Genomic DNA, 19,446 nt, shown 5'->3' on the forward strand with positions numbered 1-19,446 from the left:
AATAACAACAACAAAGGCGAAGACAAAGCTGACCTCTGGTTTATGCCGAAAGAATGTGCTCAGGACACTTGCAAAAAAAGAGAAGAACTGGGCAGAAAGAGCAGGATAAAAAAGATCAGTTGACTATATCAAGAAGAATTCAAGCTAACTTACTGGTAATGTGGGCTTTGAAGTTGGCAGTAGTTTTATCATTGCTTCCCTTAAAATGGATGCCTCTATTTATTTATTTTGGAGGAGAGAGAAGCTGTTTTGACTAGATTGTTATGTTTGAAGTCAGTGATGAGGCAGCCCTGAGCCTTGTGATGATGTTCATAAATCAAAATAAGGATAAAGCTGTGGCAAAGAAAGGGAATTGATTTACAGGAGGGTGTGCAGAGGTAAAAGGTTTGACAATATAGCCTGTGTAGCAGGCACTGAGGTTAAGTGAGCATGAGGTGAAGAGCCTGTCTCTTCTCCGTCCCCATTCTCTTGGGTATTTGATCTTTTCTGTATGTTATAGTCTCCTCGCATTACATCTAGACAGTGTTTTTAGACTGAGAACAAGAGTTCTGCTTTAGGAATCTCAGAGCTTGGAAAGGCAAACGGGGCTCTAGAAAGTGTGAGTCCACTTCTTTCGCTGCCGTGGTCCACTCCTGGACCCTGCCTGTTATCATCTTCATGATCGTGATGCCAAGAGACGTGACCTGGGGGATTTTCAGTGGAGGAGTAAGAGATTAACAGCACCTGCTTTGGAGGTGGACAAGCATGGATTTGAACCCCAATTCTGTGACCAACTAGCTGTGTGGAGTGGGTTTCACCTCTCCAGTCTTTTGCTTCTCTGTCAAATGGAGGTGATGACACAGCTATTCAGTAGGGCATTTTGTCTTGCTGCTTACCTTTTTGAGCACTTATTATGTGCTAGGCATTCAGAGGTTCTATATGTATTATCTCTGCAAATCCAAACAGAAAACATAAAATAGCTTCCATTTTTATTATGTCCAATGGACAGAGGATGAACCTGAGACTTTAAAAAATCAGGTAACTTATTTCAATTCACCCAGGTAATAAGTGGCAAGCCTAGGATTCATACTGAGGCCACTTGACTCCAAAGTTCAGGCTCTTAACAACTATTCTGATTGATTAAGAATTAATTAAAATGATACATGTAAAGTGCCTGTCACATTGTAGGTACTCGATACATAGGAGCTATTTATCTGTCTCATTACTAACAACTATAATGATAGTTACAGTTATTAAATATATTGGATGTGGGTGGGAGAATCTGTTTTAGAATCCCATCAGTTGCTCTCTGAGACGCTGTTTCTTGGTATAACGGATATCAGTCTACAAGTGTGACTGATGTCAAAGCAACTGCAACCTACTCATCAACGGGAAAAACATGCTTGGTAAGTATTGATGTAAACGATGACTTGTGTCCATTCTGAAACCAGAGGCAGGTTTGCTTGTTGATAATTGTGCTTGATGACAATGGACATTCTCATTGTTTCCTTCCCCTATTTCCTTCTTAGTATGGAAACCTAACTTTCCCTGAAGACACAGCTGTGGGATCTGTCATCTTAACCATCCAGGCCACAGACGCTGATGAACCACATACTGGGAGTTCTAAAATCCTGTATCGAATCACACAGGGAGACAGTGAGGGACGTTTGGAGATTGAAACAGATCCCCAAACCAATACTGGATACGTCAAGCTTAAAAAGGTAAATCGCCCATTGAATGGAATTTGTCTTTTTCATAGATTAGTTTCCTTAGGACCATTCAGGGACCTATAAGCAGAGGTGATGAATTGGCGGCGACCTCTCAGGCACGTGATGGACTCCTGGAACCCCCGCAGTCATTCCTGTCCTCGTGAAAGACAGAGGCCGGGATTCTTGCTCTGAGTCTGTCACTAGCTAACCAAGTAACCTTTGCAGAGGGAGGTAGTATTTTCATAAAAATTATAGAATGAATCATTTTTAGTATCAGTATGTCCCATGCAATTATTGGGAAATGCTTTTACTAAAAAATCACTTACTGTTTATCTGAAATCCAAATTTAACCAGGCATTCTTTATTTTTATTTACTAAATCTTGGGCAAGGTAGTGCTCAGGGCTTTATTTTTCCCTTTGCAGGTGTGGGATATTAGACTAGATGAAGCCCATGAACCCTTTAGGATGTAGGCTGTTTATTCTAGTGGACCAGCCATAGGTTCCTCTTTTTAATAATGACTGGAGGGTGGTAGGTCTCCTTTAATAGGCAAGTTATAATAAACAAATGTATTCTCTCATACCTTCTTCCCTGCCCACTCCTTACATTCATCTTTTACGGTGCTGCTAAGTCCACTGACTCTTGCTTCGTCTCTCCCTTTGTAAGGACTGGGTAGCCTGGAAGCCAAAATCTTGATTACCCTGATACTTGCTTCTTTATACAGGGTCTTCCCATTCTTCATTCAGTCTACTCCTATCCCCTACTGTATACACCTGAAGTTTGGCCCTTTCCTCCCTGGCTGCCTCATGTATGCATGTAAACTGGGTATCGGATGACTCAACAGGAAGCGGCACTCAATGTCATCCAATATCTTTAGAATGAAAAGAGATCAGAGTTACAGCAATAGAGACTCTGCAGACATGGTTGAATGCGGAAAGTCTGTAGTACAGTGTGTGGGAGGCTGCATCAGAAAGCTCTGAAGGAAAGTTTTGACCCAGAATAAAGGTAGAAACTGAAAATGAAGACAAAAGAAAATAATTTTACAGAAAATGGATAGAAGTATAGGGGGAAAAAGTGCTGGTGCTGAAGGAAACCCTGGAGCAGAATCTCAGAATTCTGGTATCGTTCTGACCACACACCCCGCCTCTGACAAGGGGCCTCACTGGGCTTCAGCTGCAAGGTTTGTGCGTGGACCTACTTAAGCAGCAGTATTTTGTGTGAGTCTGACCTTTGAAAAAGGTGCCGTTACATCTTCCCCCTCTATTCATGGCTGCCTATATGGACACAAAGAACCCAGAAGGAAAGGTCAGGGCCCCGAGTTTGCAATGGGTGGTCCAGGCGGCAGGCCTGGTCCTGGGGCAGGATGCGGGGGCAGATAGCTTCCATCCTTCCCCAGGACCAGCACCCTCTAGGTGTCTAAGAGAAGATAAAGGCCTGTCCATCTCAGTATGAATGTCGGTAACTTTTCATGGTGGCTTGTTGTGAACTAATGTAAGTTAATTTGACCATCTGTGGCTAAAGGGCATCTATAGGGAACAGTTGGTAACCTTGATGATCAGCAGTAGGTGAAGGCTCTAATTTTCTTCCCACACCCTTAACATGAGAGGGTGTGTTCCAGTACAGCGGGCCTCTGGCCAAAATCTTGGTCACATCCTTATTTTGTTTGTGGTTATATGCCAAGTGTCCAGAATATTTGCACATAGTGGAGGTTCAATAAATCTTGGTTGCCTGAATACATAGTTGAATTCTGTCCCATGTGCAATTAATAATAAGCAGGTTTGAAAACCAGCATTCAACTTGTGCTTTAGGCTTTAGGTTTGTGCTGGCCTGGCTCTCTGTCCCTCAGGCACTGTAATCACAGTAGAATAGTGACAGGATTCATCTGATTGTCCGCAGAAAAGGTGACGATAGACCAGAACTGGAGTCCTGGAACTCTGAAGGGTGTAAGCTGCTGGACCAGCCAGATGCTACGTTCTTCTTCAAGAATGTATTTTTCCACCAAATTGCATGTCTTGAATACCACTGATATCACAAAAACCTCTTTGCAAGATCACTGTGCTAATTAACAAGCATTCTAGTGTAGCTTGAGACAGTGCTAGCTCAGAGCCTGTACCAGCTGCCTCTGGGGTGTGGCTCTGATTGGGATCTTTCAAATGCTAAGTGCCAGCCAGCCCAGAGGTGTGGATCCCTGACCAGGATGCACTGATGTCAGCCAACCGCCCCTCGGGTGTGTGTCCTTGCCATGACAGGTGTGTTCATGCAGTTTTCAGGTTTTTAAACTTAGACTCTATTATGTGGTTTCTCTGGTGGCTCAGTGGTAAAGAACCTGCCTGCAATGCAGGAGATACAGGAGGCATGGGTTCGATTCCTGGGTCAGGAAGATCCCCTAGAGGAGGGTATGGCATCCCACTCCAGCATTCTTGCCTGGGGAATCCCATGGACAGGGGAGCCTGGTGGGCTACACGTCCACAGGGTCACAAAGAGTCAGACACGACAGAAGCGACTGAGCATGCACGCATGTGGTTTCTCACGCATAGCTTAGTTAACCTTACTTCTAACTCCCTCCTCATTAATGGCTTCAGAACCATTGTATTGGTCATTTAAAAAAAAAAATTTAATCCCAATGTTAAACTATCACGATCCTATCAGCACCTGTTCACCTGAATTAAATGTGCAAATGAAAGTGAAAGTCGCTCAGTGGAGTCCGACTCTTCGCAACCCCATGGACTATACAGTCCATGGAATTCTCCAGGCCAGAATACTGGAGTGGGTAGCCTTTCCATTCTCCAGGAGGTCTTCCCAACCCAGGGATCGAACCCAGATCTCCCCCATTGCAGGCAGATTCTTCACCAGCTGAGCCACAAGGGAAGCCCAACAACACTGGAGTGGGTAGCCTATCCCTTCTCCAGGGGATCTTCCGGACCCAGGAACCGAACTGGGGTCTCCTGCATTGCAGATGGATTCTTTACCAACTGAGCTATGAGGGAAGCTCTAAATGTGCAAATGGCAACAGGTAAAATTCACTGAGGAGCGCACACTCCACAACTGAAGCCCCTTTCGCTTCATGAAGCACTTCTGCACATACTCCTTTGCCTGTCAAGCTCATCCCGAGGGAGGCATAAACAGTCCCATCATCCAGCTGAGGTTCAGGCTCATGAGTTACAGTCAGCCGCTCTGCTAGATGAAGGAGCTGGGAACTTGACCCCTGGCTTCTGACTCCTTTCAGGAAAGGACTGCTGTGGCAGCCTGGGATTGCCATGTACTAGCTCTGCGACCTTGACACAAATGTTGTAACCTCTCAGACCTCAGTTTTCTGATCTGAAAACCTAAATTGGTAGAACCTTCTTGATGAGGATCCTGGAGGATTCAGTGCAAAAATACACACATAGCTTTTAAGACGTGTGAGGGCAGAAGCTAGGACTCTGGCTGTGGACAGATGAGACGTTTTCTCTTCTTGCCAAGGGTACCAAACTTGCCCGATCCCAGAGTGCCCTCTGGGGACAGCTGACTCTGGCTCTCTGGTGGGGGGCCTGGAAATCAGTCTTTTGAGCAAGTGCCCTGCAAAGGCTTTCTCCTCTACTCTTGAGTAATGACTGCACTTCAGGGTGGATACCAGGTGTGTGGGCTTTCCATCCATCGATTCTCCAACGCCAGCCTGGTGTCCTACTATGTAACTCAATTATGACACTTGTCTGTTGGGAGACAGCATCCGACCCTCCCAGGTTAAGGGCTCAGTCCCACTCTCCCACCCCACTTCAGAAGCCAGTAGTAAGTCCCAGGTTGTCCCCTGTTCTTCTGACTGACTGGCTATACATCAGAGGTTCATGACTCCCTCCTTAAGTTCCAACATTTGCTAGAACAGCTCACAGAGTGCACGGAAACATATTTACCAATGTATCACGTAATAAAGGATATGATGAAGGATCCAGCGGAGCAGCCAGATGAAGAGAGAGATGGGGTGAGGCCTGGGAGGACCCCGAGAGCAGGAGCTTCTATCTCATGGAGTTGAGCTGTGTGTCACTTCCCCAGCTCGTGGATGTGCTCACTAACCCAGAAGCTCTCTGAATGCCTTACTCTGGAGGTGTTTATTGAGGCTTCATCATTTAGACATGATTGATCATGAACTCAGTCTTCAGCCCCTGTCCCCTTCCTGGGAGGTGGAAGGGGTTGTGCTGAAAATCCCAAGCTTCTAACCATGCCTTGGTCTTGGTCTGGTAACCTGTTCCCGTCCTGGTTACCAGGAGCCACCAAGAGTCACCTCATTAGAACAAAAGGTGTCCCTGTCACCCAGAAAATTGCAAGGGATTTAGGAGCTCAGTGTCAGGAACCAGAGGAAAAGACCAAGATATACTTTTTCTATGAATTCATATGCCGCAAGTGATGCTTGGGAATAAACACATTTTAGAACTGCTGTCCTCCCTGTCTTTACCGCCACCCTGAGCTCTGGCCTATTGAGTGATAGATCAGCATATTCTTGAGACCAAGCAGGTATCAGGAGCCAGGAAGGCTATTTCTCTGAGCCCTGCCAGACTCATCAATAACTCTCCTGAAATTGAAATTCAGAGGTTTGTTTTGGCTTTAATGTTTTTTTGATACAAATTTTGTCACTTCTTCATTATGGCTGGTCCTTTTGAATTCTCAGTACATGATGTATTTTTAAGCAGCTAGAATATCATGTGGAAAGCTAATGTGCGTTTTTTTCTCATCACTGATTATTGATGAAAATGTTAAATGTCCCCGGTCTCAGCTCCTTTCCTTCAGCACTTTATCTCTGCTTCCAGGTTGAATCTAAATCATGGGGTTGACCTTTCAAGCAGCCATGTACAGAAGAGGGATTGTGGCATAAGTGGGTGTTTTCTGCCTACCTGATGAGTAAGGTCGTGAGGGTCTCTTGACTTGACTCTGCAAGCATAGCCCTGTGTAGTGAAAGACAGGGCACATGGTTTGACAAAGCTTGTTCTTGATTAAACTCTGCTGGTTATCACTTGCTAATTTTAGTATCTTCGATTTCTAATTTTTTTCCTGGAAAATGTGGTTCCGTGTGTTTTCCTGGTGTGAAAGTTAAGCGGACTGACTGATAGCAAGCTGTTACTTCCATTCAGTAAGGGTTGAAGGAACACTGACACCGTCTCCTAACGGGCCTCCCTGCCCTGGTCAGATTGGCTCAAATCCACCCCTCCCCTAGCGGCTCCCAGAGTTAACTTCCTCCAGTACAAGTCCCACCTTGTCAGTCTTGTGCTCGCCGCCTCTCTCTGTTCATCAAGGATCAGGTCCCAGCTTCCTAGCTTGACGTGTACCATCTTCTCCATCACCTCTCTCTTCTCTCAGGTCACACATTCTGTCCTGCTAACTCCCGCTGCTCCTTATTTGCAGGTACACCATTTCGTTTCTGTATCCCTCACCCCTGTATCCCTCACCTCTGGTTTCTTATCTCTCACCTCACCTCACCCTCACCTTTCCGTGAAAGGATCGGAAAGCCAGGGAGGGGACTTAGGACCTGTTTGATGTAAGGATGAGGTGTGTGTCCTCTGCCCGAGCCCACAGAGTGCTGTGCTGCTTGTCTGAGCTTGGTCTTGGCTTGACCCACAAGGAACAGATTGACGCATCCTTGGTCCACATGGCGGGCTTGCTCTGGGGGCTGTTGGCTTCCTGCTCCATCTACCAGACTTTTAGTTTGATGGCCCTGCCCTCCTCCCCTGAGATGATGGGTGGATCCCTGGGAGTCAGACGCTCCAGGGTGCACACATCTCTTCCCAACTCCCCTGGGTGGGAAGCCCTATCCCACCATGAGGTCTTGACCAAGAGGTCATCATGGGGTCATACCCTGTAGGCACTGGATGCTTATTTCTATGAAAATCCTCTCTTTTTACATCTCAGCTGGATTACAAAATTTTATACCCTGCATTTTAACAAGAGCCAATTCATTCTCAGATGACCTTGAGTCTTTACACATAATTCTTTCTCTTTCATATGAGGAAATTTTCTGTCTTACTTCCTTTTGAACTAGCAATTGGGTTGCGGATATTGTGTGTGTTTGTGTGTTCATGGAGGAGAGAGTTTCTAAAGAGTGAAGATTTTCTCCAGAATCTCTTTCCCACTGGAGCCTGCAAGGGCTTGAGAAGGACCAAGACCTTCTCATTTTTGTATTTCCTGATGGGTATACTATGCACACTGTCAGGGAAGTGATGAGAAGCAAAGAATGCAATACAGTTCCTCTTCTCAGACAGCTCATGGTCAGTAAGGATCTGGAATAGAGAAGCAAACAATTAGGATCCTGAGTTAAGTCCTATAAGATTACAGAAGGCATGGAGCTCATCTATTTGGGGATACAGAGTGGGATTTAGGGAAGATGGTATGCAGAGAACAGCACTGAGCCAACTTTGGACTGATGGGGAGAATTTTTTCAGATGTTGAGGGAAGAGTAGGCTGAGCGAATGCAGTCATGTGTCAGCTTTTCCTCTTTATGAAAGGAAAATACCATTTTTGTTTAACTGATGAGAAACTGATATAAACTAAAGTTAAAGAACTGACAGCTCCCCAAGAGATCCTGGGTCCTCCAGGCCTGGAAGAGTGAATAAAACAGGGCAGTTCCCAGAATCTATAATGTGCTTTTTGAGCTTTTCTCTGGTTCCTTCATCTTTTTGAGGTCATGGATACCTTCGAGATTCTGACAAAAGCTACATAACCTCTCCTGATGAAAAAATTCATGTATGCACAAACATCAAAAATTCAATGGAGTAAGTTTAAGGATCAAATTTGCTTTATTAAATAATTCATAAATCAAGTGTCATTCCATTTAGCAAATAGAAAGGAGCTCCACCAAGCTGTAGCAAAGGAAAGATTTTTAAAGGTAGAATGGGAGTGGAAAAAGGAAATTATTGGCAAAGAATGTCTTGTTTCAGACAAGGTTGCCCTCCTAAAAGGAACAAAAGGGCCTACTGGGTTGATTACCTCACTAGGGCCGACCAGATTCAAGACTGACTGGTTAAAGTTGCATTCCTGGGGCAGGGATTGAGAATGCAATAAGTCAGGTATTAAGTTTTGTTGCTGACATGGGGTTTAGCACAAGTGATTCCATTTTGGGCCTGTTGTTTCTTTAAAGTGTGTACATGCTCAGTTGTGTCTGACTTTTTGCAACCCCAAAGAGCCCAACTCTTTGTGGACTGTAGCCCGCGAGGCTTCTCTGTCCATGAGATTCTCCTGGCAAGAATACAGGAATGGGTTGCCATTTCCTTCTCCAGGGGATCTTCCCAAGCCAGGGATCGAACTCACGTCTCCTGCGTCTCCTGCACCGCAGGTGGATGCTTTACTGATGAGCCACTGGCGAAGCCCTTTAACAGTTTCCCCATTTTGATCAGATTCTCACTTATCTGAGAAATGTGATAAAAACTTGAAGCATTAAATGCCACTATCAGATACTGCTCTTTAGTTCTTTCTTCTGTTGATCTTCTGTGTGATATTCACAGGTCATAATGGTTTTTTTTTTTGTTTTTTTTTTCTACTTAATCCCTGTGATATTCACAGGTGTCAACTGCAGGTTTAGAGTTTTTAAGTTGGTCATTCTTTCTGTCCCCTTTCTGATGTTCTTAGTCTTAGTGAGACTTGGTAGTGAGTGGTTGTGAGCATGTATTTAAAGCTTTTGAGAGAATGCAGCACATGAGAGAGAGTACTCTGATTCTAACAAGCAGGATAATTCCTTGTGTTTGGAGTGTACCTTTGAGCCATGGCCCCCAAGACCCAAACCAATCAAATGCAAATAATTCAAAGAAAGACTCCATGGCAGGAGTCACCCTTTGAAGGCAAGTGGCTTGTTCAGTGATCTGATGATCCTGAATTTCTGCTGCCCCGAAAGTGTTCTCCAGGTATGGCAGGTGGTGTTGGCTACAGCATAGACATCTCCTTGCTCACCTGAAAGAGAATCAAGGGCTATCTTATATCAAGAACAACTTTGGCCAGAAAGTCTTAAGATTTTTGTTGGGCAGCTATTGCTCTAACAGTGAATTTTTCAATATTTTCAAGAATTAAGGAAAGGTTCCTAATCATATTCTGGTTTACATGCACTCTTAACCAAGGAGGGCTTCCCTGGTGGCTCAGACGGTAAAGAATCCACCAGCAAATCAGGAGACCTGGGTTCGATCCCTGGGTTGGGAAGATCCCCTGAAGAAGGGAAAGGCAACCCACTCCAGTATTCTGGCCTGGAGCATTCCATGGACTGTATAGTCCATGGGGTCTCAAAGGGTCAGACACGACTAAGCAAAATTCACTTCACTTAAGGAGAATGGACCGGCTAAAGAAAGGGAATCCTGAGTCATGAATACCTCTTGACAATTCCTTTCTAACTCATTTACTGATGTAAATCCAGGGAGTTCAACCAATGAGGTGTCTCAGTTGGTTTGTGAACACTCAGGGGCGCAGTTAGATAACCTAGGAGACGTTGCCTGATGACGATGTACCAGCCGTCTAGGTACATACAGAGAATGATAACCATCACAGACAAAAATAAATGCTGTCAGGACACAAATCGCTTCCATCGAGGCAGCACTGTTAGTGGGTTCACTCGTAGGGATAGTTAGTTGCATATGCCTGTTCAAGTTAGATGTCAGTTAGGTTTTCTCCCAGCCCCAAATCCTAGTTGTTTTAAATTTCAGAGGCTGCCTCCCTTAGCGACAGTCTGGGAGATACAGATGGTGGTTTACCTTTCCAGGCCAATGCCAGAGTGAAGGAAAGGGAAGGGAAAAAAAGAGAGTTTCATGTTCAGCTGAAGTATGAAGTGTTGATCTGATGTCCTGGAAGGGAGCATCTGCCGCACTGTCAGCTGCCTCTCTTCCTACTCAATCTGATTTGGAGATTCAGTATTTTTATAAAACCAGATGTCCGGTGGACCCCTCTTCAGCTGTGAGATGTGTATCTAAGGTTTAAGACTCTAAAGTTTGGCTGCCGTGTGGGGAGTAAGGAGGACCGGGCAGATCCCTTCCAAGGAGGTTCAAGGGCAGTCTTTGTTCTCACCGATTCCAATTCAGAAAGGTGGGAGACAACTGAAACATTAGCTTGGAGAGTTGTAGCCGGATATTTGAGGAAACTAGAAAAATTCAGGATCCAGTCCAGTTTATGGGTATATGTGTGCATGCCAAGTCGCTTCAGTCACGTCCGACTTTTTGCAACCCTATGGACTATACCTCGCCAGGCTCCTCTGTCCACGGGATTCTCCAAGCAAGAGTCCTGGAGTGGGTTGTCATGCCCTCCTCCAGGGGATCTTCCTGACACAGGGATCAACCCTCATTTTTTGTCTCCTGCATTGACAGTCGGGTTCTTTATCATTAGCGCCACCTGGGAAGCCGAGTCTAACCTGCTGTGCTGTGCTTAGTCACTCAGTCATGTTCAATTCTTTGTGATCCCATGGACTATAGCCTGCCAGGCTCCTCTGTCCATGGGGAATGTAAAGGTTCAAATAGAATTTTTCTCTCTACAATTATTCCTGCTTTTTAAAAAATTCTTTATAAGGATAACCCCAGTAAAATAATTTTTTTTGCATTAAATTTGGCTTGATTATTTACATAAGCACAGCAAGAATAGTGATTGACCATGTAAGCTCATCGGAGAAGGCAATGGCAATCCACTCCAGTATTCTTGCCTGGAAAATCCCATGGATGGAGGAGCCTGGTAGGCTGCAGTCCATGGGTCACTAAAAGTCGGATATGACTGAGCGACTTCACTTTTACTTTTCACTTTCATGCATTGGAGAAGGAAATGGCAACCCACTCCAGTGTTCTTGCCTGGAGAATCCCAGGGACGGGGAAGCCTGGTGGGCTGCCGTCTATGGGGTCGCACAGAGTCGGACACGACTGAAGTGACTTAGCATAGCATAGCATGTAAGCTCATGCTGGAATCTTCAAAGCAAAGTACTCTCTGAGTCTATGCACATCTCTCTCAAATGTGACAATCCAGTCCAAGCCTTACCAATGTAATCAATGTTTCCAAATGTGTTCCATTATGAGGAGAACAGATTCTTATTGAACATATGTGAATGACTACCTATATTGCCATGAAAAGAATATATTGAGAGTTTCTGAATTCTGGAAAGATCACCTAGAAAAAAAATGTCATTTTTGTTTAAAAAGGTATGATTTATCGATTGCTGTAAGTCATAGATAACTTAAAAGAAAACATTTCTTTAAATCTGGAAAAACAAAACATTAAGAAATATGTACTGTATTAGAACAGAAAGTCATACAAATTATAATCAACCTCCTCAGTTTATTTAGTTCAATGTAATTAATACTGGCTCTATTTTAATCTGGTTTTTCTGTTATTCTGGAATTCTTATCCAGTTTAGTTTTATGATTTTAAAATGATCAGATATTGTAGAATACCTGTCAGAGTCCTTTTTATGGATTTCTCTGAAGATGAAATAGTTTTGTAGGAACATTTCTGCAAAAGCATCAGAATAAAATAATTAACTATCTGTAAATGACAAAATCCTTAAAATGTCCATTATCAAATATCTGATAAGAATTCATTGTAATGGAATTGACAAGAAAATTTGGTAATTTTTGCAATGAGTAATGTTTAAGATAACTAGAATTATGACTGATAACATCATACCAGGAAATAATAGATTTCCAGGAATCTTGTACAATTTCTATATTTACATACCTGTGTAAATATAACATAAAGAAGGTTTGGACTTCCCTAGTGGTCCAATGGACATGGGTTCGATCCCTGCTCTGGGAAGATTCCACACGATACATTACAACCACGCACAACTGCTAAAGCCCATGCACTTTAGAGCCCATGGTTTGCGTGAGAAGCCTGAGGACCGCAACTAGAGAGTGGCCTCCGCTCGCTGCAACTAGAGAAAGCCTGTGTGCAATGAAGACCCAGCACAGCCAAAAATAAACACATTTTTTTTTAAAAAAGAAAAAAGCCTGAACACTCAAATCATTAAAAAAAAAAAAAAAAGTCTTAGTATTACTTGTTTGACAAAGTTTTCCATGTAATTTAACATATCAAATAATCTTAATTAGTGGAACATCTCTCTTTTTATAAGGAGAAAGAAAATGTCTTTTCTGATTTTTCCAAAGTACCTCTGGAAAATCCCAAAATTATTTCCAGGCCAAAAAGACTTCACTTAGAATTTGATTTTGGGAAGTTCTGTCAAAAAATTCAAAAGATTTGGACACAACTAAAAAGGATCACAGATCATTATGAAACAATACTTAATTATCCAATTAATTATTTCAAGAGCAAATGCAGTAAGTTACGTACTTCTGAGCCAAATTTTGCTTTTCTAATGTTGAGACAACTCAGTTTACTTAAATAATCAAAGACATGATAATAAAGATATAAAGCACAAAAAGTTATTTTGATAAAACACAAAGTCTTTGCTTTCTAAACAGATTTTTTAAAGATTAAAAAAAGCTTTTCAAATTTCTCATAAAGAGTAGATCTTTTTTATTAATAGATCTAATAAAATTTGTCCTTTTAGCAGATGAAATAAAATTAAGTTTTAGCTTTTTTTTTTTTTTTTTTTTTACATTGTGCTCTTTATTGCCAAAAATAAAAACTTTCAAAAGACAACTACTGTTAATAAATAACCCTTCCTTTCTGTACTAGATTTCCGGTTTTCTCCAGGCTTCTCCTGCCAGGTTGCCTAATTAACTGTGTTGGGTGTGTGCCTACCTACAGGGCTAAGGGTCAAGGCCAGATCTTCATTAAGGTCCTTGTCCTCTCCCCTGCCCCCACCACACAAATTAAATCATCTGGCCATTGTTGGTGAAGATTGAAACTGATGGGTAGAGAACAAAATACAAGGTTTACTGGGGGGAAGAGGGGGATAGCCTAGGACTAACACTACTCTTAAGAGGTTCTCAAATTCAGGACACTTGAGAATCTGAGTGAAAGGCCAATAGGGTGGCCAAGGCAGGGACTGGAAGGGCGCTCGTGCAGCCTGAGTCAGGATTCAGAGTCAGTCCCTACACACGAGCCTACAGTGGTGAGCACTCCAACTCATGAACAGAAAGGGTTCGAAGTGAAGAGCTGAAATGACCCAAAAGTGAGAGTCCAGCTCAGTGGTTGTCAACAGGGGAGCCCTATGGCCCCCGAGGCACACTGGGAGACAGGGTGGAAGGAGTGTTACAGGGAGCACTGCTGCCAACCTACAGGAAGGCCCAGGGATGCTAAATGAAGGGGAAAACTGTCCTGCCGGCAATGGCAGTGGCGCCCCCGGTGATCTGTAACCGATCGAGGCTGGCATGGACCTACCCCTCCCCGATGCTGCCTTGCTAATTGGTACTGAAGGCTTGCCAAGAAACTTGAGCAACAGCTGTCCAGTGCCCAGGAGCCAAAAAGAGTCTCAGAAGAGACCTGAAATCCAACTGTTTTGCTCAAACAGGTGAGCTGCAGCTAGTTTACGGTGAGGACGTCACTCTGGATCTCGTGGCTTAACTGGGTCTGTAAATCACTCAGCTTCTTCTTTAATGCAGAGAGGTTTTAGCTTTATGTAAGAATATTTTAGTATTTAAACTTATTTTAAAACTCTTGAAATAACAATTAATTTTTTTAGCTAACTTGACCGCACAGGATTTCCTCTTTTTTCCTCTTTTTCTTTCTTTCATTCTTCTTTATTTTCTATGTCCATAGTTTTCCCTTAATTTTTCTCCTTCCTATTTTAAAATAACTAGAGAAAAAAACCACTTTTATTTCCCTCAACAAAATATATTGCCATACCTCATACCCTTTTTAACCAAAAAAAAAAAAGCCTCCCAAACAAAAAATACCTCCTATTTTCCTTGCATACACAATTATTTCTTATTGTTTTAAATTACATGAGTGACTGAGCTTGCACATGTTAGAATTCTTACACTTAGAAGCCTTAATTTATAGTGAACACTTGCTAAGCAATTATGAACTGTTACCCTAGCATTCTTTAGACTAGCAAATTTATGAATATATTTCATAATTTTTAGAAAAATATGCTTCCTCATAGTAAACATTTTTAATGTGGCACTAGCCATATATACTAATAGATCCAAATATCTTTAGTTCCTCTGCAAAAAGAAACCAAAGTGGGTAAAATTTATGTTCAGTAATTAATGTTTTAGTATTTTATCTTACTTAGAAGTGATCTAGATGTTCAGTGAACTTCTGTGGAGGGGAGCAGTAGGAATTACATGAGTCCTGTAGTCTTTTTTGGATACCTTTTATATCTCTAATTTTTTATCAGGCTTTTGCAATGAAATTATTTTGGAATTTTGAAGTCTTTTGGAGGCTTCTTCATGCCAATTAAAATAGGTATTCCTTGCTTTTAAGTGCTCTTCTTAAATGTTCTTGTCTAATTGGAACATTCCTCTTAATGGCCGTTGTAATTCTCCTTATGGAGAAGGCAATGGCACCCCACTCCAGTACTCTTGCCTGGAAAATCCCATGGACAGAGGAGCCTGATGGGCTGCCGTCTATGGGGTCGCACAGAGTTGGACACGACTGAAGTGACTTAGCAGCAATTCCCCTGAAGACTGAAAGCAGTTTGCTAGGAAACTTAGCAGCGTTCGGAGTTCAGCCTCCATTTCTTTCTGCTCAGCCATGTTTGGGGCCCCAGTTTGATGGTAACCATACCAAGTTCTCACGCACAAAATTCTAGGTTGTCTTTAGTAAGGTTTTGGCCATTTTGAGGGGTAGGTATTTATAGTTTCTGAGATAGTTTTTAGATGTAAAATGAGCAAGTATGCTCTAGTTTATGCTAACCTCTCCCACCCGCCAAGAGTTTAAGTTCTTTTATTTTGAAATGCGAATCCTGAGGTTTCTGGGAAATCATTCTCCATACAATCTGGTTGCTGCCGTGTCCAGCTCTGCAAGCCCATGGACTGTAGCTGCTTCAGCCTCCTCTGTCCATGGGATTCTCCAGGCAAGAATACTGGAGTGGGTTCCCATTTCCTTCTCTAGGGGATCCCCTGGACCCAGGGATTGAACTTGCATCTCCTGCATTGGCAGGTGGAATTCTTTACCACTGATCCACCAGGGAAGCCCCACACCATGTGGAAATCTCTGTATAAGCATTTCCCAGTGACTTCTGAGAACTGTCTTGAGAGAATCAATAAATTTCTGATGAATGAATGAATTATCCCAGGATTAAATAAATTGGAGGAGTGCTGTACTGATTCCCTCTTCTAGGAGAGTCAGAACACACATTAGCATATTCAAAGTCCTGGTAAGTCCCATAGCAAAAGCTTCTCCATGGCTCTGCTATCCAGAGAAAGAGGTTTTTGCTGACACTAGATTAAGAATGGATGCTCTGTCAGAGCGTTTTTTAGGGCGCCTTGGGGAGGGGGCGGATTTTAAGGGAGTTAATTATCCCCCAATTGATTTTCCTTCTTTTTCCCCCTGTACAGCCTCTTGATTTTGAAACAGTAGCCATTCATAATATTGTAGTCCAAGCAGAAAATCCTGAGCCTCTGGTGCCTGGTGTACAGTATAATGCCAGCTCTTCTACTACCTTCAGACTGACGGTGACAGATGTGAATGAGGCCCCGCAATTTTTCCAACAAGTATCTGAAGCAAAAGTCAGTGAGGCTGTGGCTAAAGGCACAAAAGTGGGCAACATGACTGCCAAGGATCCGGAAGGTCTGGACGTCAGGTAGAGAGGAGCTGTGCTGGGAAGCTTGGCTGGGTGCTGTAGTCACGGCCCATGGGAGGAGGAAGGGCTGGGGGGCGGGTGGGCAGAGAAGCTGGCCTGACTTGAGGGCTCTCCCCTAAAGGAGCAGCCAGGGATCTGAAGCTGTGTCCCAGTGTGCTTGGTGAATCTGCCCTTGGTTTCGGCAGGTGCCAGTCACCTTGGGGGCATCGGGGAGCATCCAGACTTGGGAGTGGGAAGCAGGTCAGATTCCAGCCCAGCCTGCCTACTTCAGGTCCCAGCTGAGAGCTGGGGAGTCCAGGAGGTGGGGCTGGACCAGTCACAGGGTCAGGGTCCGGAGACAAGCTCCAGCTCCTGAGGCAGATGGGCGTTCTAGACAGCAAAATAAAGCAGAAACCTGACGGGGTGGACTCAGCCACCTGAGAGGGTGAAGGGAACCTTCTCCATGAAGAGTTCTTCAGAGCAGGTCCAGGGCAACAAGATTCACTCCGGAGCTCAGCCCTGGAAAGGTGAGTATGTGGGCTAAGACGGTTAGACAAGATGTGTAAGTATTTCCATTTTAGTAGTTCTCATTTGTTTTTCAGGGTGATAGAACCCACACAGATTTTCCTTAAATATATGCAACAATAATAAAAATTTCCAAGATAACAGATGTATGTGTATACATCCATGTCTGTATCAATACCTATAACCTTCTTAAGATCATCTCGTTAATAAGCCCAAGGACAGGACTTGATCCTGGATCTTTTGTTTCTATTGTATAACATCAGCCCTACTGTCCATGGCATGACAAATATTTTAGCATGGCTTAAAACCTATGCAAGTGATTATGAATGTTATGAATGACAATTCCTTAAGTGTCTCTAAATATTTGAGGGGAGTCTTGCCTTCCACTGAGTGATCCTTTTGGTACCTGGAATCAGTTTCAAGACGTTTTTCTGATTGTCGGAGTAAAGTTCCCACCTACTATTTTACACTGCAAGCATGTATCAACTTTCACAAAGACAGATAAGAGAAAGGAAAGAAGAGATGTGTTGTACTGGATGGTTAGTGTAGATACTACTGTGTACGTCAGAGTCACTAAGCCTGATGGGGCACAAAATGTTCCTAATTTTACAACAGTTTACTCTTTAACAAATGCTCCCATCTCCTTCATGAGAATGCCATGAGAAAGTCATTGGTCAAGGGCAAGTGAGTAAAAATTTGAGTTTATGAGTGGAGAAAACAAAGTTATTTAAGAACATTCCTCAGATGTTCATTCTTTCATCTGAGGAAATGATGTGATGTATGTACTATTAAGTTAAAATCAGGAAGATGAGAAGAAAGATAATGTCCTGGCAGAAACAAATGAAAAGAGTACTTCATGAATGGAGAGTAATCAATAGTTGAGATGCTAGGAGTAAGTCAGTTAAGATTTAAGGATAACTCCAAAGCTGCTGCTAAAACCTGAGCAATTTAATTCTCTGTCTTTTAGACCCACAAACTTGGAATCCATTAGCACCCAATGGATCCTAATCCAATCTATCAGTAAATATTAGTGATTCTTTCATTGAACTATATCCAGAATTGACCTGCTACTCATCACTTCCTCAGTGATCCAGGCCACATTATCAACTCTTCCACCCCACTCACTGCAATGAGAGTGGGTCTTTAAAAAAGTAAAATCACGCAACTCCTCTGAAAACCCTCCAGAGGGTTTCCATCTCACTCAGAAATCCCGACTACATCAGTTCAGTTCAGTCCCTCTGTCATGTCCGACTCTTCGTGATCCCATGGGCTGCAGCACGCCAGGCTTCCCTGTCCATCTCCAACTCCGGGAGCTTGCTCAAACTCATGTCCATCGAGTCAGTAATGCCATCCAACCAAACACAGGCAATTATTAATTCACTGCCCATACACAGAGCCTAACACAGTGCTTGGCATATAGAATATTCTAACACTGGGAAAAAATTAGTGTGAACCAACAACATTATTACTTTTTAATCATTCTCCTACTCCCAGACATGTAGGTTGTTTCCAGTGTTTTTTAACTTATAGAAAATAATTCGTTTTTAAGACTTCTATTAAATTGTTTCTTAATTTGGAGAAAATTTCCAGAGGTGGGGTTTTTTAAAATTTAAAGATACAGACATCCTTATGGCTATGCGCTTTGTTCCCAAAAGGCTGTAGCCATCTGTTTTCCTTTGGTTCTAGACTTTTCTCGCTCAATTTCACCTTTCATGCACCTACCAATGAGTTCCACTGAAAACACAAACATGACTAGGTCACCATCCCATGCCTGCCCATCGCTTCCCACGACCCAGCTCCTTCCATCCCTTGAGCTTCATCCTTTGCCATCCACTGTGCCCTATTTTTATCCCTTCACTACTGGAATGTCTGATGCCCCCACATCCTAAGCTATTCCTTGGCCTCTCTGCCTTAGTTCCTGCAATTCCTTCTGCTTAAAGCATCCTTCTTTTTCTCGCTTTAGTTAATGTCTACTCTTTCAGATGTTTCAGAAAAACATCTATTTCTGCTTTATTGACTATCCCAAAGCCTTTGACTGTGTGGATCACAATAAACTGTGGAAAATTCTGAAAGAGATGGGAATACCAGACCACCTGACCTGCCTCTTGAGAAACTTGTACGCAGGTCAGGAAGCAATAGTTAGAACTGGACATGGAACAACAGACTGGTTCCAAATAGGAAAAGGAGTCCGTCAAGGCTGTATATTGTCACCCTGCTTATTTAACTTCTATGCAGAGTACATCATGAGAAACGCTGGACTGGAAGAAGCACAAGCTAGAATCAAGATTGCCGGGAGAAATATCAATAACCTCAGATACGCAGATGACATCACCCTTATGGCAGAAAGTGAAGAAGAACTAAAGAGCCTCTTGATGAAAGTGAAAGAGGAGAGTGAAAAAGTTGGCTTAAAGCTCAACATTCAGAAAACTAAGATCATGGCATCCGGTCCCATCACTTCATGACAAATAGATGGGGAAACAGTGGAAACAGTGGCTGACTTCATTTTTCTGGGCTCCAAAATCACTGCAGATGGTGACTGCAGCCATGAAATTAAAAGACGCTTACTTCTTGGAAGGAAAGTTATGACCAACCTAGACAGTATATTAAAAAGCAGAGACATTACTTTG

General features: G+C 43.1%; 1 protein-coding gene across 6 annotated transcripts in view; it reads left to right on the forward strand.

Moving 5' to 3' along the window:
* Nucleotides 1-19,446, forward strand: part of CDH17 (cadherin 17) — an 88,899-nt gene that overhangs the window by 57,476 nt on the left and 11,977 nt on the right. For all 6 annotated transcript variants that reach the window (XM_010812197.3, XM_005215654.5, NM_001098902.1 and 3 more), the window contains 2 exon segments: nucleotides 1,509-1,700; nucleotides 16,071-16,315. In XM_010812197.3, the coding sequence (XP_010810499.1) occupies nucleotides 1,509-1,700; nucleotides 16,071-16,315 (437 nt within the window).

The sequence above is a fragment of the Bos taurus genome, chromosome 14 (genome assembly GCF_002263795.3).
Source record: "Bos taurus isolate L1 Dominette 01449 registration number 42190680 breed Hereford chromosome 14, ARS-UCD2.0, whole genome shotgun sequence".
Lineage (NCBI taxonomy): Eukaryota > Metazoa > Chordata > Mammalia > Artiodactyla > Bovidae > Bos > Bos taurus.